At 44.2% G+C, this 22,640-nt stretch overlaps 1 protein-coding gene across 2 annotated transcripts in view; it reads left to right on the top strand.

The window, feature by feature from the left end:
* Window positions 1-22,640, top strand: part of Myo16 (myosin XVI) — a 422,801-nt gene that overhangs the window by 248,698 nt on the left and 151,463 nt on the right. For both annotated transcript variants that reach the window (XM_040733405.1, XM_040733404.1), the window contains exon 21: window positions 16,569-16,641. In XM_040733405.1, the coding sequence (XP_040589339.1) occupies window positions 16,569-16,641 (73 nt within the window). The remainder of the gene's footprint in view (window positions 1-16,568; window positions 16,642-22,640) is intronic.

Below are 22,640 nucleotides of genomic sequence, written 5' to 3'. Positions count from 1 at the left end.
GGGCAGCGCAAATGTTTTAGCAGAAACACCTGGCTCTTTCTCTGGCATGATGCGAGTTCCAACCTGGCTCTTCAGTCCATAGGGTTCCAACTCTTGCTTCTTCTCTGCCTGGTTACCAGTTAGTCTGTGGTTCTCTGCCTTCCTAGCCCTTCCCTTCCCCATGATGCAATACCAATGAGAAAGCCTGAGAAACAAAGAATTTATTCTTGGTTGGGGTTGGAAGAGATCCCTCCAGCATGGAAGGGAAGGTTGGGGGTAGGAGCAGCTTGCCCAAAGGCACCTTGCTCAGCCTTCAGAGAAAGGGAAAGTCCAGAAGCTGCGCCCCTGGAACGGTTCTCAGGGAGAGTCTCCTCCTCTCCATTCAGTCTCACAGACAACCCCCCCCCACACACACACAAAGGTGTACATCACGGATGCCCCCAGACAGTTCTCAACTCAGTCAAGTTGACAATAGACATGAAATGCCATGGCCTAGAAATGTGATGATTATTCACGGTTGCCACCCGTGTGCCAAGTTTACCAGATTAACCTTGTAGAAAGATATTAGCATCCTTGCTCACGTGGATGGTGACGTATCAATGTTTCATTATTGCACAAACCTGGGGATGCGTAAGCTTCCAGCAAATTCCCACTTGACATTTGAATCCTCCAGAGTCTTAAATGTATATGACTGGGAACACTTAGATACGGTGAAGAGAGGAAACATGGCTTCCTTTACAGCTAACACTTTGCCTGGTATGTCAGAATGGAGATGTGGAGGGCAGCCTTAGCTCTTGCTGGTCCCTGGTAAGCAACTACATGAAGAAAGTATTCATGGAGAACGAGAATGAATCACAAGTCATAGCTACACACTCCGCCGCTAAGAGACGGTATCTCCTTGAAGTCATTGACGTTTTTTTTTTTTTCCAAGAATCACCCAAAGTTGGGTTTAAATCCCAAGCAACGCAAGGGAACTCTTTTTTTCTCTGTGGTATTTCTAACTCTTAGGAATTCCCACAACACCTCCTAAAGATTTGCTTTGTGAGCCAAAAAGGTTGGGTATGCTTGCATAACATCACAACAGGCTTCGGTATTTACCAAACCTCGTTTGTTTTAAAGTATTGTAATTGTGTGGGGGACAACAGGTTTAAGACTCTGATGCCCTCCCTAGTGGTGAATGGTGGCTAGCACACCGAAATGATGGGGTGGGAATATTTCCACACTCTGTTTTACCGTGAAAACTTGGAGCAACGGTGGATGCTGATCGGCTTACGTTAAGGTACTACGAAAGGAGCCGAGCAAGGTTCGTTCTTTTGGAATGAACACGTCCTTTCCCAAAGTAAAATGGGTATATTATTGTAGTTGGTCTTTTCTTTGGGCCAGCAATGGGCTCCCAAATGAAGACATCTTTACCTAATAAAACACATGCAGCACATCCTTACATAAGCAAACATCCTGCAACACGTTATGAAGAAGCAAGCATGCTTTCTCTTCCTAAATTCCACGAGACTCTTCCCTATGTGGAAACCTTGTGGTGTCAGGCAGGGCGGGTTTGATGGCTAGTTAATTGAGATGAACACATACTGTCTTCGTGTTTGCCTAGAAGATTAATGTGAGCTTTTCCTGGGCTTCCTGTCTGCTGTGACCTTGGCATCTGTGTAGCTCTCCTTAGGTTCTTTAAATCACAGTAGAGGTAGGTCAGCCTCAAAGAATACTGGAACTGTTTACTAGGCTTAGTTCAAAGTGGCCTGATGCAAGGAGATAGGAAGAGCTAGTGACAGCAGCAATGAGAACACCAGGACCTCTGTAACAACCATGCTTTGTGCTTCTTGAAAGCTCTGTCACTCTCAAAGTGTTTGTATACTAGTGCCTGTAGGGGTAAAGTCCCGTCAAATACCTAAAAGCTAAACAGGCACATTTCATTGGTAAAGGGGTGGTAACTGAGAAAGTGAAATGGGAACCTCCTTCACCATCCTTCCAAAGCCTTTCTCTTAGAAAAATACATTGTAAAACCACAGCTTTCAGATGTTAATTCTTTCTGGGGACATTGTTTTTTCTAAGCTATAATGTTTTGGCTGTGAGAGGAATAGATGACAATATCACTACTAAAAAACTGACGTAACCAACCACGGGTGGTGCTTTAATCCCTGCCCTGGAGAGGCAGAGGGGATGGGATCTCTGAGTTTGTAGCCAGCCCGGACTATAGAATGAGTACCAGTTCTCTACAGAGAAGAACCCTGTCTTGAAAACCAAACAAACAAAACAAAACAAAAACAAAAATAATTCGGCAACAGAAATAAAATAGAAAAGTTGTAATAGTATAGCATAATAAAATTATGCTAATATGTTTTACAATGCCTACCTAACCTACATCAGTGCAAACACAGTCTGCTTCCAGATGGCCTCCTGCTCTCCCAGCCAGAGAGGCAGACATCCCTGTGGCTCCTCCCACCTCCCCGTTCTGTTATCCTCATCTCCAGTTCCCTGCTGATGCCACCGGCCTCTAGGGACACTATTGCTCTTGTTGGCTTTGGGGGGGTGGCCTAATAGCCCCCATTTTCATCTCTGCATTCTTCAGTGAACACATCAGCCATGGAGTAAGGCAAAGGGAGTCAGAATAGCAAGTTATATGTCAGAGCTCCCAGAGGTGGCATGCTCATCGGATCCCTAGCTCCCGATATTAGAAGAGCCCATACTGTCATGGGAGAACAGTGGCGGCCAGCACAGGCTCTTACAGAGCCCAGGACAGCTGTGGGAAATTCTTTCCCAGGTCCCCTCTCAGTGTCCACTGGGAAACAGCCGTGCTGCAGTGTCCAAGGGACAGGTGTGTGATGGTCTGTCTCCTTGCGGAAGGAGGACCAGGGCTCCTTAACACCCTCAGAAGACACATGGAGTGCAGTTTAGAGTCCTTGGACCCAGGAGATGAGGCTTCAGCTGATGTGTATGGCCTAGGCCTGTAGCTCCTGTTCAGAGGCATTTTGACCTTTGTATTTCTGTGTTGCAAGCCTGGAGCCCGACCCTGGATGACCCCTGGAGGTGTAGAAAAGCCCCTTGCACTTCGTGTGTGTCTTAGTTACTTTTTGATTGCTGTGAAGAGGCACTATGGCCAGGACAACGTCTAAAGGAAAGAATTTATCCCGCCTTACATTTCCAAAGGGTTAATCCATGACCATCCTGGTGGGCGGCAGGCAGGCAGGAAGACATGGAGCAGTAGCCGAGAGCTCACATTCTGAGACATAATCAGGCGACCAAGAGAGCTAATTGGGATTGGTGTGGGTTTTTGAAGCCCCAAAGCCAGCCCCCAGTGATACCACCTCCAGCAAGGCCACACCCCCTGATCCTTCCCAAATAGCTCAACCAACTGGGGACCGACAACTGGATACCATGTATTCAAACGTATGAGATTATGGGCCTGCAGCCTGATCTCATGAAGGCAACTCCACAGTGGAGGCTCCCTCCTCTCAGATGACTGTAGCTCGTCTCTCCAGAGCTCTCACGTCCCTGGGAATACTGAGGGGTGGGGACAGAGAGGAAGGGCTCTGCTTGCTTTGTAAAATGACAAGGGCTTTCTCCAAGGGCCACGAGGCTTCTGCCTCGCCTTATCCTTTTGTTGTGTGTGCTGAGCCTGGTTGTTGGATAGGAAAGAAGGCGGGTGAACTAATATCTGTGGCATTTCTCAAGCTATTCAGTCTCCCCTCTGCTAACCAGTACACATATCTGAAGAAATGTGTGTTTGACCATGTATCTTAGCCACTTTCCTATTGTTCTGAAATAGATACCATGGTCAAGGCAACTTATAAAAGAAATCACTTAATTGGGGCCTTGCTTATAGTTCTGGAGGGTGAGTCTGCAGTCATCATGGTGAAAGAACACGGTGAATGCAGGCAGGCACGGTGCTGGAGCAGGAGCTAAGAGTTCATTCACATCTGATGGCCAAGTCACGGGCAGAGACAGAGACAGGGACAGAGACAGAGACAGAGGCAGAGACAGAGACAGAGACAGAGGCAGGGACAGAGACAGAGACAGAGACAGAGACAGAGGCAGAGGCAGAGACAGAGACAGAGACAGAGACAGAGGCAGAGACAGAGACAGAGACAGAGACAGAGACAGAGACAGAGACAGAGTCTAAGTCTAGCATGGGCTTTTGAAACCTCAAAGCCCACCTTCAACAGCACACACCTACTCCAACAAGGTCACACTTCCTAATCTTTCCCAGACAGCCCTGCTACCTGGGACTCAAGCATTCCAACACAGGGGCCTCTGGGGCCATTGTTCCTCAGGTCACCATACCACGTAGGGAATTACAATCACTTGCCTTCCTTCTCCCACTCTCTTTTGGCCTGTATTTTATACTTTGTAATTGTTATGCTCCAGGAAAGGATACACTGTCCACCCTTATTTGATAAACACAAAACCAGGAAACAGTGTGACACTCAGAGAGCAGATGCGTGTATAAAATTCCCAAGGAAATGTTACTTTACATATGAACTCTGACTTCCCCCTATAGTACTTGACTGAAATGATAAAGAAAATTTAAACTGTTAGAGCTGCAAGTTATAAAGTTACCCTCAGGAAGACATAAGTCAAAGGAAAGAATGTAGGAAATGCACAGTAAAAATCCAGAGATCAGCACATAATTAAGCACCCTTTTGTTTTTCCAAAGACAAGTTTATACATTCTTCGTTAATCCTATTGAAAGCACTTAATTCTCAATAAATGGATTTATGTTACTAATTCTTAAATGCCTCAAAAGATAATAAAATGCCCGCTGTGCATTTATTGGAAAAGATGAAGGTAGTCTCACTCGGGATTTCTTTTCCCATTTGATGAGTAATATCCTTTGTTATCACATGTCATCTTTTATTCTTTGTTAGCATAATCAAGATGAGTACAAAGTTACGTGGCAGGCAGCCGTCTACCTGCTGCGGCGAGTTAGCATGAATAGCACTTGGTGCTCCATGTTCAGCAGGACAGAAAGAACAGATAGAGCTAAAGCAAAGGTCCCTTTGGTTTGCCAGCATAGACCTGGCTCAGCCCTTCCCCAGGTGCCCCTTTGGCTCCCCGGCCATTCTGTTTTTCTTAACAGCTGCATGAGAACGTGGTCCGATAAAAAGAACAGTGTATCTCCTGTGCTCCATTTTCAAACTCCACGCAGGTTTTGAGGTTTAGCCACATCTACCCCATCAAGAAAGACTTGCTTGCACTTGCTGAATTAATTCTGGTGGATACATAAAGTTCATCTGCAGGTGGCAAGGTCTCTTTCCACATTTTTCTTTTCTCAGCAGCCAGCATGGCTGCAAGCTTGTGCACATCTCCTGACACACGCTGGGAACCCCCCCCCCCTCGGGCTGGCTTCGGTGGCAGAATGGCAGTCAGAGCATGAGTCTGCATTTCTCTGGCCAGGCAGGGATTGTCCCTGCAAGGCGGCCTTGCCCTGCTGCCCAGCCACATGTCACGGATGCTCGGCATGTTTTAGTCTTATTTCAGGGCCTCATCTTAAATAATTTTCTCTTATTACAAGGGTGTTTTACATTTCCCCTAAAAACTCTGAGATTTTCAACAAGTCGTAAATATCATTCCATGCATGAGGCGTGGAAACGATTTCATAATTGACTTGGGTATTCGAGGAGCCCTGCTCTGTTAGCATCTGCGCTCGGTCCCCTCCAGGTTTTAACCTAATTGAAATTATATCAATAATATATTGTGATGACTTGGTTCTTGTTAACAGATTCCAATTTCCTCACTTGTTTTGGTGGTCTTTATTCTTTCATACACACCCTGTATTCATTTTGATTTTCATGAAGCTTTTTTTTTTTGAGGACACTGCCCGGAAACCATCCACACATGGCTACGGGGAGCGTGCCCCTCCTAAACTCTTCTGCCTTGCAGAATTGGTCTGCTGGTCTTTCACTCTGTCGACAATGCCTGCAGGTTTCCCACAGGCTCAGGGAGTCTCTCCCTGCCTTACATTTCTGGACGCTTCACTGGGTGTGACTACCACGGACACTGTTCTGTTCTGTTTATTGAAATATTACCTGGAAAGTTTCCCGGGTTGAACTTCTGTCTAGAAATCTTGAATTCCACTGGGGCTTCTCTTATTGGTTCTGATAAATTTTCTGATGGAATAGCTTAGTATATTTCTAATAAGTAATTGAGAGGGCGTGTCTTCCCTCTGCGCCTGCTGTTTCTCCCACTATACTGACCAGCCCTGGCAGACACAGTTGGGAATGTGTGATGCTCCATCTTGCCTTGTTTCCAAAATGATAACAATAGTGCTATGATTTGACCTTATGCAACATGTTTACTTAAAATCCAGGTAGCTAATCTTTTCTGAGAAGCTGTTATATTTCATGTACACTTTTTAAAAAATCTATTGGAATGACGATAACCATCTCATTTCTTGTCTTGATGTGTATTTTAAATTAATTTTTAAATTTATAATGGGACTTTGTTTACATTTTGAAACAGGTCTCATATCTCTAGCTGGCCTAGAACTGGATAAGTGAATCAAACTAGGTCAAACTCACAGAGATATACCTGCTTTTGCCCCCAAGTGCTAGGATTAAGGCATGTGCAACTATACCAAGCTATATTTTTTGGAGGCTATCATATATGAGTTCTGAATTTGTCAATTCCACATCTCCCCCCAACCCTTCCCATTTAATTAATTAATTAATCTTTAATTACTATTGTCACACACATATACAGGCATGTACATACACATGAAACTCACTAAGTTCACTTTTACTTTTAAAAATATTTTAGCTACTTTAAATTTTTATTTTTTATTAAGTGTTTACCTACATGTATGTATATGTATGTGTACCACATGAGTGCCCTGAAGCCACAGAACTCAGAGGAGCCATCAGATCCCATGAGCTGTCGTCACAATGGTCGCGAGCCCAGTTGGATTCTGGGAACCAAAGCTGGTCCCTCTACAAGAGCAGCCATCATTTTTTTAACCCCTGATCCTTCTATTTAGCCCCCATTTTATTTTTTATGTTGACTCATACTCCCTGTAAGGTTGCCAGCCCTGTTTGGTTTAGTTTGTTTTTGTTTTCATGAGAGAGACAAGATTCTAGCTCCCTCTCCTTATAGAACTGTCAAATTAATGCTAATGAGTACTAGGGGCAGTCTGTGTTTCTTAGCTATAATGTTCCTAAGGGCATGCGACAGTTAGAGAGCAGATCGACTGTGACCATGTCATTTTGCTTCTTTTCTGAGTCACATATGCTTCCTACAAAACTACCCACTTCAAGGTCTCCATGTCGATTGCAGGTGTGCTGTTATGGTCTTTCAGTTGATTAATAATCGTAGTGGTAATTTTTGTGCCTCTTCTAGTTTGCACACACCTTTGGTCTGGCCCCAAACCAGCCAGTAAGAATAGAATATTTTTGTGTGTTTGATGGTCAAGCCTCGCATTGTTTTGTTTTGCCTGTTCTGTTTTCTGAGCTTACAAGTTGAATGTTTGTTTGGTGTTTTTCAATGAGGTCCCTTCCTCCGGACCTGTAAACTACCATCTAAGTGCCTCTGAGCTCACCCCATGGATTTTCTACACGTTTTAGTTTTTCAGAGACGTCATAGCAAGCGGTTCATCAGAGAAGCGAACCTGACACGCCATGTTTCCCTTCATTCAAATCCAGAATTTCCTTTCCATTAAATAAAGAGATTTCTTTGATTCTCATAAATACAGTACAAGTGACTTCTATTTCTGGGTAGACTTGTTTAAGTCACTCTGTTGATTACCATGACAACCCGAACTCTGTAATTTAGCAAATATCTGAAGCAAAACCTGCTTCTCTGAACCAGTCTCACGCTCCAGTCCCCCTCCCCATACACACACACTGACACACACAGCGATTTCTTGAGGAGCCTACCGTCTTCCTCCATAACTGCATTTGCTTTTCATGATCTCCTGCGTGCGTTTCTATTTCCAAATAAGAAGATCTAGAGGAGTGCAGAGGTTTTACTGAAGCCCCAGGTACATTCTAGCACCCAAGAGAGATTTAAAGGACACACATGGCAAATAATGGTAAGAATGTGTCATTCTTACTACAAAAGTTACCAGACACATTGGACAAAACATGGTTAAATTTAAGCATCAGTCCTAACATTTGTGTATTGTTTTCAAGAATGGCACAGCTAATACGATTTGGGTCCTGACTCCATCTTTTCGGGAGATTCAACTCTCTGTAGAAACGTGGCTGTTTTAGCATCAAATGTTGGGGGGTTTCTTCTTAATGATGAGTCTTGTGTTTTTTGAAAATTGTATCTGAAAGCCAAATTGTTGCAATAAAATCTCCCAAGTAATTAAATGAGTTTAGGGCAGATAAACATCTAGCTAGCAACCTACTCCTTGACTCTTTCTGAGCCAGGAATGTGGAAGCCAGCACCTGTCTTTTTTTTATGCAAAGGACAGAACTCAGGACGGCTCCTGCCACCTTTTCTCACCCCCCCCCCCCCATACTGTGCCCTGTGCTGCTCAGTGAAGCTATTGGAATTAATTGGTTCGTAACCACCCATGCCTGTCAATGGATCATTTTGGAAGTTATGTGTAAACAATGCCCCAGAGGGATAAGAGTGGGGAATAGAAAGTCTTTACCCTGGCTCTTGGAGATCCTGCCTCTGAACTAAAAGCCACGTGTGGTGGTTGTACATCAGTTCTAGGGAAGTGGAGGCAGGAAGATTGAGAGCTTGTAACCATGCTATGCTCTATACTGAGCCTCAGTCTCAGAAAGTCCATGCGGGCTACATCAGTCACGGTAGTTAAACACCTGTGCTTTGTAAATGCCTCCCTGACTACGAGGCTGCATGCAGTGAGCAAAGCCTGCTGGAGTTGGTCTGAGGTTTTCTCTCTGCAGGCACTGCCTCTTTGGAGATACGTCCGTCCAAGCCTGGCTTCTTCAGATGTGCAGCTGGGATTTACGGTGAAGGGACATGAACTGCGATGATCATATTCTGAAAACATGACGTACATAAGCTAGGTTTGGGCACCAAGGACTGTGCAGCTGGGATTTACGGTGAAGGGACATGGACTGCAATGATCATATTCTGAAAACATGATGTACATAAGCTAGGTTTAGGCAGCAAGGACTGTTACTCCGTACACCGACACGGGGTATCAGATTGGCACTTTTTCTCCATTTTTACATAAAGACACTTAGGTTTTGAAAATGGTGGGATTTCACAGCAACAAAGAGAAGGGTTTGGGGCATGAACCTGACAAGCCGTGTTCCAAACCCTGCATGTTCTAACGTGCTTCCTCTAATGAAGGAGCAGGGGAGTGGAAGGGATGCTATGAGCAGCTATGAGCAGATTTGATGCCGGTCACCTATGTGGTGGCTCACAACTATCTGTGACTCCAGTTCAAGGGAATCTAGTACTCACTTCTGGCCCCCGCTGGCGCAGGGTGTATATGTAGGGCATGCATAATCACATACACAAACAAGCAATTGTTAAAATAAAACAGTGGGACTCTGGGAATGAGGGTTTTGTTTGAAAGACAGGAGGGTTTAGAATCAGTTCTTTCTATGTAAGCAATTTCCTTACTCTCAGTGAAATTAGGATTGCAGTAAAGCATTTCTGAATGTGAGCCGTGCCTGAGGGCAAGGCTCTGATTCTTTACATCTGGGTATGTGGTGTCAGAGGCTGTGCTAACCCTGGAGCTGCAGGGAACACTTGCAGTGAACCGGCGGACGAGCTGATGAGTGACAAGCCACCTGGCTGAAAGCCACCTTCAGGAGAGGCTCCTGCTGCATTGCAGAGGCTGCTCTCGTGCCTCTTCTTCCCGCGTGGCCTCTCAAGGTGACGTGGGTGTCCCTCAGCACTGTGATCCATCATCTGACAGAGCCCCTCAGTCTGAAACCTCGGGGTCATAAAGACTTCAGCTTCCCAAAACTTGCATCAAACTGTAAAGATACCCAGAAGCTTTCTTTAGAAACACACAGTAAGACCAGAGCCTCGGGTAGTGGGCAGGAAAATGCTGATCAAAGTTACGGAGTGGTGAACATGCAGCATGCAGAGATACAGAAAGCTTGATGAGCTGATGATAACAGTTCTCACCACTGAGAGGAGGAATCCTGATCGGGCATGACTCCAGTGACCAATACATCTGTAACCCTATAACCACACTGTGTACTGCCCACGAATGGGTTAACATTTGCTTTTAAAAAATTTGGCAAACTGCTAAAAAAGGGAAAAAAAAAAGCCAGGCGCTGGTGGCCCCCGCCTTTTTAATCCCAGCACTCAGGAGGCAAAGGCAGGTGGATCTCTGTGAGCTCGAGACCAGCCTGGTCTACAAAAGCTAGTTCCAGGATAGACTCCAAAGCTACACAGAGAAACCCCGTCTTGAAACACACACACACACACACACACACACACACACACACACACACACACACATGCAAAATGAAGGTTTGAGGGTTTGAGTTAGAATGCAATTATCAGGAAGGGACAAAAAAAAACCTATTAGAAAAGGATAATAATAGTAAGACAAAGATAATAATACCCAGACAGTCTGACTGAAGCCTGTGGTTGAAGTGTTGGGAAAACATGTAGATTTCATGGTTTGTATGCAGGCGTGCACCCAAGGATGGGGCTGTTGATTGTGTGCACAGGGTTTTACTCTGCCAGCTGGGTTTCCATGCCTCAAGAGTTAAGAAGCAGGAATCTGGGTTCATACTCTGAGCTACTGCTTAGCATGAAGACAATCTTAAGTGAAATGTCTTTGCCTTGTAAATCTCAATTTTCTCAAGTCTCACAGCTATGTTTGTCATTCCCTGTTGTCAACACACAGAGGCTCGGCAGTCGTGGATTTCTGACTTGCTTTTTTGATTTCATGACCCATGCGTTTATGCGTTTGAAAAATTTGCTCACCCGCACAGCACCGGGGACTCAGGTGGCTTCCTCATGGGTCATTTTCTTGCAGATTTATCAAACCCTGCCTTTCCCAATGTGGTTCTCCCCCTGACTGCCAGGAATTCTAGATTTTTTTTTTGAAAATGTATCTTAAGTCAAAAGTCAAAAATGAGAACCATAAAGGGAAGCCTGGATTATGGAGCAGGTCTGAAGTGCAGAACATAGCTCCCAGGAACACAGCAGGGCCATACGGAAGCACGTTCCGACCCCCTCCACCCCTCTTCTCACCGCCACAGCTCTGCAGCCGAAGGCTCGTCTGAGCCACTGGGGGGAATAACGGCACGAGGTCAGCGTTTCCCAGAGCGTCGTCCGTGGACTATTGATCCACTGTGTTCATAAAGCAGATTCAGCAAGTCCAGGAAGAGGCTTCCTCTCATCGACAGAGAGCCACTCCTGCTCTCGGAAGGAAAGGGCTCTAGCTATCCCCACGACGGTGAACACTGGGGTCTGTGACAGGCCCTGAGATGCTCCTGAGAAACCAGAGTCTGAGTTGGACACTCGAGGGCCCTGAGACCCAAAGCATCCCCACTGTCTTCTGCAAGAGGAGACACGCAAACCATTCCTCACGACTGTCAGCGACCTCTCTCAGCATCTCACTGTGAATATGAGACATGCTAGGAAATGCGAGCAGCCTGGAGTCACATGGCGGCGTCTACCTGGGTTTCTCCTCTTTCCATTTAAGCAGCTACGCAGAGTCCCCATAGCAAGCAATCTAACCACACCCATATGGCTTTATGGGAGGTCCCACCCCATAAGAAGCTAGGTGTCTGAGAGTTTGCTGAAGGACCAGTGTGTTTCTTGCAGGCTGAGCCAGTACTCTATATAACCCCCAGGATAAGATGTATTTGAAAATGGAGTCTTCTACTTCAGGCCTTACAAGGTAGACTATGAATTACACTCCTTGACTCCGGTCATGCCGGTAAATATGGCAAACCCCATAGATCTTGGATTCTCAGTGGAACTGAGAGGGCTGTCTCTGGCAGATGGATTTCGGGCATTTCTTTCAACAAGGTCTTCTTGCCTTGTGATCATTCTTCTTGCTTCAGCCTCATGAGGGATGGGATCTCATGTACGCACCCACCATACCTGGCTCCATCAGTATCAGTATCAGTTTCAGTACATGGCTTTTGAAGGTTGCAAATCAGAAGATCATTCTTGAGAATCCTGTGACCACGCAAGCCCAACCCTTCCAGCAAGTATCTAAGAGCCTCCCCCTTAACAGTTATTTACCCAGCACCCTCTGTCCTCTGCGTGGTTGAGATTCTCATGGACACACACCTCCTTAGTATTCTACCGAAATCTAACCCGCTTTAAGCGCCTTGTTATCCACACGGTTCTATGGACTCTGCACCTACTGATGACCCTGTGTCCCCAACTGTGTGAGCTTCGGGGGACTTGGCTCCTTCCTCATCTTTTACTTGGATGCCTTCTCCCACTCAGTGTTCAGGTTTGAGACGCACGTTCAACATTGAACACAGCTGTTAGTAGTTAACTATTCTTACTCTGCTTCCATCCAAGATTCATCTGTAAAAGATACAGCAACATAAAAATACAGGTAACTGTCTCATGATTGAATTTACCATCGCCAGTCTTACTGTGTGAATAAGAATTCCCGAGATACCCGTATATGTCTTTGGCTGGACATATGGACTCATTCTCTTGGATACATGCCCAGGAGTGGAATTTCTGGGTCATTCCACAATCAGTTCTCTAGTGCAGTAAAGGAAGCCAAATCACATTCCAAGCTTCCAATTTAGGCCGTCTCCAGGCACAGATAAACAGCCCCAGTTGCTTCTCCCATCAAATGATGGTTTTTGCACCTGGCTGTTTTCATTTACGGTAACTATTCATCTGTGTTTCCGAGTTTTGTAACCATCATTCTAATGACTGAAGAGCAATTGGTGGAGCAGTGATGTTTTATTTACCCGATCTCCTGTCATGTTGAAATGAGCGCTGCTTTAGATTTAGAATGCAAGCGCTGATACCATTTAAATACCGTTTATGCTTTTTTTAAAATAATTAAACCACGTAGTAGGCTGCCTTGATTCCTGTTTTTGAAGATGCTCTTGGTAATGAATCTACGTACGCCATGGCCATAAATGCGGACTCTCGTGAGGGGACATGCGTTCATCAGCGGCACTGAGCTGAGCTGCAGATTTCACAGATATGAAGGGAATGAGCAGTTTCTATCACACGCACTCTTATGACGACCCCAGGGCTGGTGGCGGCACGACTGGCGGGTGCCACAGCACATCATCTGCTTTGGAGACACCCGGACACTAACCTCTATGTGAGTGCAGCTGCCTCCAAGGGCATGAAATGGACATGATGTTTAAGTCTGGGACCGATGCATCAGGAATAATTATTATCCATCCCGGTGTCCCCTTGGTCTGCTGTGTGCCAAAAAAAGCTGAGTCACCCATAACTCAGGGGTTTTCTGCCAATAGCTGGGCTGGGAGAGGATCCCACATCCAGGCCTCGCAGAAGGCCTTTGGCCATGCGCCTTGGGTTTAACCCCACTCTGTCATGACTCCTAACTAGGATTCTCCTTGCCCATCTTTTCAAAGTGTGTTTTCATTTTGTGACTAAATATGTTTGGACTCCCTTTCCTGAGCCTACTTATGGTTCAGGAGACTCTCCAGGAGGGACTTTAAGGGGATGAGGTTAAGGGGGAAAGTATTCTGGCTTCTACCCGCTGTAGCTCCTCAGCTCGGGTTGTGTGTTTGTGTCTGAGGGAGTTACTCCAGACTCAAACCTTCTCTCACCTACAGATAGATACACACACAAATTAGCGGCATAGCAGTTAATATTTGCGTGATATAAAAGGTGTTTAATTTACTCATAAGCCAATGTACATTATTAGCCACCAGGAAAGCTCCAAGTAGAACCCTCAGAGAACTTACGTAAATGGCCCATGACACAGCTTCGCTCATTTCATCTGAAAGATTGGTCATTGGTGGGTCTGAGGCCGTCTCTGTTTTGTCTCTTCTGGAGCCTACAGAGTAACACACCTGTGTGATGGTAGCTGTGTTGGCCACTGTGCAACACAGGCCTCCCCCTGACTGCAAGTTCCAGGAATGGAGGTCACAGACACAGCTCCACTCAGTCATAAGGGGACAAAGGCGGCTCGTAATGGAGCATGCCTTCCCCCGCAGTCCTTACAGACAGACCTCCCTCACCATGCTCGAAACTTACTTTTTATTTAATTTTTTAGTGAAATTTTATTTACATTTTTCCTTGTCACTCTGGATTTTTTAAATCATCTTTTACATTTGTGGCTAAACATGTCTGGGACCCAATCAAATACTTAAACAAAACAACAACAAAAAATGGTGAAAGAAGTTCCTTCTTTCAAACTCATGAACACCTCCCTCGGGTGACTAGTGATTCTAACCCAGGTCAGAAGCCCTAGGGAAGTTTTCCGTGCTCTGTATGTGGTGAGTCAGCACCGCTGCCTGCCTGTCAGCATTACAGGGAGAAGGGGAGGCTTGGTGGTGGAGGGGCACAAGGTCCCTGGCACCTGTTGGTACTCTCTTTAAATTCTACCAAAAGTGTGTCCTACTATTAAGGCCCTGACTACCAAAGTTAGTGAGAACTAACCAGGACAGTCAGATGAGTAAGCTGGAGGGTGCATCATGGAATAAAGAGAGGGAGTGTCCACTCAAGATTGGCACTCAGGACACAGGCCCACTCCTGACTGATGGGCACACACAGGGAAGAGTCTCTCCTGAGGTGAGCGCACACACAGGGAAGAGGTGTCCATTCCTGAGATGGACAGAGAGGGCGCTGTGTCCACTCCTGAGATGGCCACTTGGCTTTCAGGAGAGACACTCTGCTGTGTCCTAACTATGGTCCCTGCAGAACCCCTGTCAGTGTCAGAGACAGCACCCTGCCATCTCAGTGCTGACATTGGGGCTCCTGGCCTCTGCCCCATGGCTGGTTCAGGTCTCTTTCCTTCCCACTTGTAAGTACTTTGAAATTAAAATGAACATGTACTTTTAAATAAGTTTAATGAAACTTTTAGTGTAGTAGTACTGGCTGTTTAGAAAATTGTAAGATGCCCCAGAGTGGCTACTCGGAAATTTCTCTTTTCATGTGTCTCATTTTATTCCCTGTACTATGAGTTTAGTGTGTGTGTGTGTGTGTGTGTGTGTGTGTGTGTGTGTGTGTGTACAAAGCCTTCAATGTTGCGAATGGAGGTCAAAGGACAGCCTTGGGGGTCAGGTTTCTCCTTCTGCCTTGTTTGAGACAGGGTCACACTCCCTCACTGTCCCATGCAGCAGGTTAGCGACTTACAAGCTTCTGGAGAGTCAGCTTCCTCCACCTGCTCTCCCTGTAGGAGCATCAGGGTTGCAGATGCAAGACACCACGTACAGTTTTCTGCATGGGATCTGCAGGTCCGCACACTTGCATGGCAAGGGCCTTATCCACTGAGCCATCCCCTGTGCATTTAAAAACAATTTGATTGACATTATACAATTTACAATCCTTCTAAAGGGTACACTTGCTTCTAGCTTTTCTCTTGACTTAACCGTTGTTGCTGTTCTTACGTTTTCATATAATTGTGTATACATCAATAAAATATTTGCTGGTTATCAAAATAACCAAGAAAAGGTGATCTTCAAAGGTGAGAAGTAAACATGAATCCTGTTTCCCTTTTCTGGGCTTGCTTCATTTCCTCCTGGTTGTTTTGGGTCTCTTCTTGGGCAATGCTCTGTTTAGTATATGTGTTTTACTTCATATAAATGGGACCATCTATAATACATCAACATATTATGCATGTTTGACATTTAATTCCTTATCTTGGTGGTGGGACATTAGTCACTTCTTTTTATGTTGCTGTAGTTAACCAATTAAAAACTTTGTAAGTCTCTAGTGATATTTTCTTAGAATGAGCTTCTCCATATGGAAACACCAGTGCAAATGATTCAATTGATTTTCAAGCTTTGTATGACCCCACAAATAATTTCTAAGGGAAGATCTGTCATTTTAAATTTCCAAAATGTGTATGGCAAATATCTTCTGTGCCTGGAGCCAGGGTCCTCAGAGCCAACCTCACTGTCCTTCCTCACCTGCGGAGTGGACAAAGACATTAGGACCATCACTAAGATTGCTGTAAATTCCCAGAAAGACAGCTCCCGTTGAATAACAAAATAGTTTAAATTTGTCAAAGGCCCGCTTTCTTTGTAAATAGTTCTTAGGGAAGATCTCGGTATGAAGTATCTAAATTTGACCCATCAGAGAACGCATGTCTCCTAATGTAGTACTTATCCAGGAGGAAGCAGTCCTTGACTGTGGGGAACTTGAGAAGGTAGGAGTGCAGGTGGGCGGGAGGGAGCCATTGAGCAAGTGGATTCATAGTTCTGTGGGACAACAGATCCGGGACAGTGGGAAGGACGCGGACACAACTTCAGAGGAACATATTAACTCACCCAGCCATAGCTACATTTTTAACCTAGTAAACAAGGTCTTACTTGTCAATGTATTGTTTGAGAACCAGCCTTAAAGAAGTGGCCTGGTGCTGCCAACTTTCAGAGTTTTCCAGCAGACTCCAAAATCACTGTTTGCTGATTTTTATCATTGAAGTCAGCAGTGAGGTGCTGTGGGTTTGCAGTCTTCTCAAAGGGTGAGCTACTGAGAATGTCCGTTTACTCTGCTATGTTTCCCTTCAGCCCGCAGACATTGGACATCGGAATACTGGACATCTTTGGTTTTGAGGAATTTCAAAAGAATGAATTTGAGCAGGTAAGTAGGTTTTCTTTTAGAATCTTGTGAATGTTAATTGATCTTACAACTTGTGGTTCATAGTAAGACATCCAAATACGGGCTTCAAGAAGGATATTCTCTATTTAGTTCCGGTTAGCATTCCTGGTGTCTTGACGATCCATCGTCTCTCCACGGTCCATGTGCTCAGAGCTTTTGGGAAGGTCCCTAGCTTGGCACATGAATGTTGTGCTAGATAAGAAGACAGAGACCAAGGCAACCTGAAATCAGGAAGCAGCCCTCAGAAAGCTCAGCCTGCACCAGAATGCAGGGTCCCTGCTGTGCCTCCTACTGCTGTGTGTGGGCTCGTCTTGTGTGACATTCACACATAGAATTATTGGAGATCCACACAGTCGTGTTCGAGAATTATTAGTTGTTTTTCATTCACCTCCACTTGAGGATGCTTTTAAGAAAGATTTGATTTGTATACATATCTTAATAGTGCTTCAGGAATAGTTTTTCAAATAAAATTAGAAATAGTTAAAACCTAAATGTTAAAAACAGACATTATTACTGACTTATAATATAACTACATATAACTACACAGCACGTGGAGAAAATTATATTTGTTACTGCTTGTTTGTGGAGCTTCATGTAATTTGTGATTGATTGATTTATCTTTTGTTTTTAGATGTACAATGTGGGTATCAATGATACTGGACAAGGATTTGTATAGAATTCACATGAAACCCAGATGTGTGACTTATAGTAGCAGAGATATCTGAGCCAAGGTCAATTGTCTGTGGTCATTCTGGCTTTCCCTACTTAATGTGACCTTGCAGAGTGAGAGATGAGGTATTGGCATAGAGGCTGAGATAGTGTAGGATATCCCACTGAACAGTTTTCCGTCTTGTGGGAACACTGAAAGCAGTGTGGATTTCATTCAGTTTTAGTCTAAAAGAGCTCTACATCTCCTCCAATCCAGGGTTAGGAAAGAGAGCACTAGTTAGAAGACCACACCTGCCATGAGTTTCTTCCTTCACACTTGAACAGACTGCAACTGTTATGATGACTTCTCTGCTTGGTCCCTGAGCATTGTCTGGGGACATCACATACTCACTTTAGAAAACACACACACACACACACACACACACACACACACACACACACACACACACACACACCTCCAATAACATCCACTGTTTACCTCTGTCCCAATAAATGATACATAGAAATCATAGTGGATAGATGTCCCAGGAAGTCCCATTCTGGAGAGATTGGCTTCCTACACAGTTTTTTTCCACTCCCAGAATCAGCCCAGACATTCAGTCTATGCTCATAAGTGATGTGCACACTATTCATGTTGCTTCTTTCTTAAAGCATAGGCATCATACCACCATCACACAGATCCTTTATCCTTTCTTTCTGCTGAATGTTTTAATAATGTATTTCAGAATATACTCACAGCTTGTGATTTCTGGGTATCAAAAAGGGACATTTTCCCTTAAGATTTAACTCATGAATTGGTCTTTTGTTTAAATGCTGGTTTTAAGCACTGGTGGGTAAAATATCAAGATCGATTCTTGTACTTTGATTATGAAGGAATGATTTTTTTAATATTCCATCCTCTTAGCAGGTCTGCCTTGTTGCTGTAAATAACGGTGACTAGGAATCTTCTGGAAAGATAAAGTTGCTTCTTAGTCTAAATTCAAACAGTACCTTTACCTGGAAATAGTAAATTCCAAAATTTGCATATGAACTTTTTTTTAAAGGCCACTGGTTTGATTCTCTGTGGATTCCTTTGTTGCTAGAAGGACTTCCTCATTTTCCATTCCACTGCACATTTAAACTGGTATGCTTGAGAAATTGCTGCTATATTCAGGAGCACACCTAAGAGATAGTATTGCCTTCACAAGCATACATTCTTTCTATCCTGTTTTGAGCCTATTGACTGATAGATCAGCTGTTGACTAGAATGCCAGCTCCAGAAGGGTTGAAATTGTGTCTGGTACATTATTTTGTACATAAATGAATTTTATCAAACATGTTTGCAATCGAAATTTGTAGAAGAAAAGACTGGTAAGGAAGAAATCCTCACAGTGGATTTGCTGGTTGTTCTTGCTCTGTAGTGAACACTGATGGGTTGTTAGAAGAGAGACACCCTAGGGAGCAAGAAGTGCTCCAAAACCCCAGCATCCCTACCTCTGTGTCCTCTGTCACCTTTCCAGGTCACCCAGATGTTATGGCACTCTTCGTCATGTCTGTGATGCTATCACAAATTGTCCTACATTGTCCTTGCCCATAGTTCTGGAATCTGGAAAACCAAGAACAAGATTCCATAGTCACCAGGTCCTGTGTCTGCTGAGGACCTCTTCTCATTTAGAGATTCCTTTTTCATCTTTATATTGTGGGATGCAACCACCCCGCCCTCTATTAAAGCAGTCATGCTGTTCACAAAGACAGTGGTCCTATTCAATTACCTCACTATCTTCCAGCACTGTAACCATTGGAATAATGCTTCAATATAGGTAGGTTGTGGGCTGGGAGACAACTTTCTAATGAGTTGCATTAATAAAACATGGCTTAAAAAAAAAAAAAAAGAAAAGCCAGGCGGTGGTGGCGCACGCCTTTAATGCCAGAACTCGGGAGGCAGAGGCAGGCAGATCTATGTGAGTTTGAGGCCAGGCTGGGCCGACAGCCTCAAAAACAATACAGAGAAACCCTGTCTTGTAAAAAAACAAAAACAAAAAAATAAAACATGGCTTACAGTTACAGAGGTTCAGTTCAGTATCATCATGGTTGGACACGGCAGCATACAAGCAGACACGGTGTTGGAAATGGCGCTGAGAGTTCTACATCTTGATCTGTAAGCAACAGGAAGTGGACTGAGTCAACACTGGGCGTGTCTTGAGTATATATGAGACCTTAAAGCCCACCCCCATAGTGACATACTTCCTCCAACAAGGCCACACCTAATCCAACAAGGCCATGCCTCCTAATAGTGCCACTCCCCATGAGCTTATAGAGGCCAAATACATTCAAACTATCACAATAATGAACATAGTCTTCAGGATTATGTAACTCTTTGGTAACGTTAGTTGCTTCAGGGGAGAGAAATATGCTATGGTAGTCTATTACTTGATGGATAGAAGGAAGGAAAAACAGAGGAAAGGAGAGTGGTGGGAGCAGAAGGGAGATGGATATTCATGATCCAACCAGAAAATTAAAAACTCAAAGGCAGAAGATACAGTAAGATAAACCATGATGTTGTCCTTTGCACAATCCAGCAGAAAAAGTGCACAATGACTCATATTTTCATATAAGATGCAGGGAAAGTGGTGACAGGAAGGGCTATAAACCAATCTAAGCGCAGATGAAGCAGCTGATATGTGAAAGCATTGACCCTGGCTTGTTCAGCTAAGTGTCGTAGACTATGGGCAGATTAAGGAACACGACATCTAGATACCAGATTAAAGTTAAAATGCTACCCATAATGGGGTCCAGAGAGTGCCCAAATTTCTGACCCTGAGACTCAGGAGCATCACAGGTGTCTGTCAGAAATTTGAGCACAGCCAGGGGATGGACTGCCCCTGGAGTCAGAATTGGAGGGCTCTTATTTGAGTCTTCCTCAGCCAAGAACCCAGGGAAATGACAGTTCTTAGCTAAATCTCAGCTTGCCTCCACCGGCTCCCTCTAGGTTGGCCTCCGTGGAGGTTGCTCTCAGAGGGCTAGTTTTTTTGTTTTTTGTTTTTGCAGTCTGTTGGCCGGTTCCCTTTGCAGCTTCCCAAAGGAACAATCTTTGGGGCACTGTATCCTGATCAGTACTCTGGCTTCACAAATCTGATGCCTTCTGTAGGTTAAAGCCATCCCTATGATGGAGAAGGTCCATGTCTACTTGTCCTGGGGAAGGGTAGGTGCAAAAGCCTTGATGATGATGATGCAGTTTTAAAGTGAGAACACTCCGTGTGATTTTTAACCATAGCCCATTCTTGAAAGCCGTTGGGCATCATCAATATGGACCCATATTCTGAGTAACTGCTGAGCAATCTCATAGCGATCTTAACTCATTTCCCATGTGGATTCCAAAACCATACTTATGTAACATGACTACCTCTGTTTTAAGTGTTTCCTGCTGGGGGTTACATAGACAAAAAAATCAAGAAATCAAATATTTATATTACCAAATAGCATTTTTAAAATGGCTCTTAATAGTAGAGTCTATGTGTAAGAAGAGTATGGAGGCTTCTTCAGGTTGTGTGTGTGTGTGTGTGTATGTGTGTGTGTGTGTGTTCTCAAAACATGCTCTATACATTCTTTTGCATCATTTGATGCTGAAGCAAAGCTCAGATAGTTTATGTCACTCTCAGTAGTTCTCATAAAACCAGGCTCAGGATTCAGGCTGGTGTCCTGTTGTTGGTAAAGACAGTCCAAACATCAGTCAATCAGAAGATAGATCTAAGCTTTTACTAGGAGTAACTGCTTCCCCTTAATGAGCGGCCTTTTAAAACACTTCTTTAAAGATAGGATAGTAACTGTTGTGAGAAGTACAAGATAATATTCCTTTAATAAGTTTTGTGTGCTGTTATTTTTTCCACAGCAGAATTTTACACCAAATCCACTTAGTATCAGTCAACTAGTTCAAATCAAAGAGGCAGGAATGCCTTCCCACCCAAACACCAGGTCAATTAAGAGAAATTCCTTAGAACCGAAAGGAAGATTCGTGTCTTCTTGTGTGCCTATTAGAAACATATTCAATATTAATCTTATGGTCCCTCCACTTCAACTTGACTGACTTGGAATCACCTAATGGGGACATCCCAGAAAGGTTAACCTGAAAAGGGACAGCCCACTGTTCATGTGGAGCTGCACCATCCATGACTGAAGTCCTGCGCTGAGTAAAAGGAGAAAGGGCAGCACTTGCATCTCCCTTGCTGCTCATGGTGGGTGCCACACCTCCACTGTGCTGGCCTGCACCCTCCCACCATGAGGCAAAATGCCGGTTTCTTTCCTCAGGCTTCCCTTGTCATGGCAACAAGAATGAGAACTAAGACAATGAATATAATACTTCATTATTTCATATTTATTCCTTAATAACCAATATATCACTGTATTGACTCGTAAGTAATACCACATAGTAATGCTAGCGCAGAGGAAATGTTATCCAGATTAAAACAGTGGCTGTCTGGAAAAAGTCCTGAAGTCCTAAGGATAAAAACTAGGCAAGTGCCTATGAGTGGTCTTTGCACATGATGGAAATGGGTAGGTTTTTTTTAGGCTTCTCCTTTGAGTGAGATTGTTTTCCTGTTTGATCTCTGGCTGTCTTCAGGATGCTAAAAGATAACCCAGAGCCCTCATGAGACCAAACTGGAACTCAGACATAGACCCATGGGATCTCAAGTGCAGTGCCCTGTCAGTCTGCAACTCACGTTTCTAAGCCTCTAGCTCTGGAAAGTGACCATGATGTAAAAAAAGAATAATACATTTGGCAGAAAATGTATGCCAACCATTTTTAGGCCTGTACTTATACCTGCATATGAAGTATGCTGATTAAGCCAACAGTTCATTGCCCAAACAAAAAAAGAATATACATTCATTGTTTTCTTTTTTAAAATGGCAAACAACAAGAAACAATGACAGAAGCTTTGAGTTAAGGGCATTTTGGCCAAAGGCTCTGTTTCTAATTCTAGAAGCTGGTTTCTGCTTGAGCTGAAGAGTGACTTATGAGGCGTCCTTCAAAATATCTAAACTTATTTCCCTTTGAACTGATGCCCTACGACTCTGAGCTAGCTATTGTGTGTCGACTACTAAATCCAATGGGATGAAATGCTTTGTTGTTGGCTGACTGCTTCCTGAGGATCAAGCCATCATACTCAACACTGTGATTTGATTGATAGTTTTGTGCTGTGGTAACAGAATTCTTGTTACTGAATAATTTGGAATAATATATATTTATTATTTCATAGTTCTTCTGGGATGCCACCTGTCAAGGGTACCCATTATATATGGCAAAGTTGTGTCCATTCATAAAATATCTTCTGTAC

This window comes from Mesocricetus auratus, unplaced genomic scaffold (genome assembly GCF_017639785.1).
Source record: "Mesocricetus auratus isolate SY011 unplaced genomic scaffold, BCM_Maur_2.0 Super-Scaffold_100031, whole genome shotgun sequence".
In the NCBI taxonomy this organism is placed as follows: Eukaryota; Metazoa; Chordata; class Mammalia; order Rodentia; family Cricetidae; genus Mesocricetus; species Mesocricetus auratus.
This window is presented reverse-complemented; position numbering and strand designations above follow the sequence as displayed.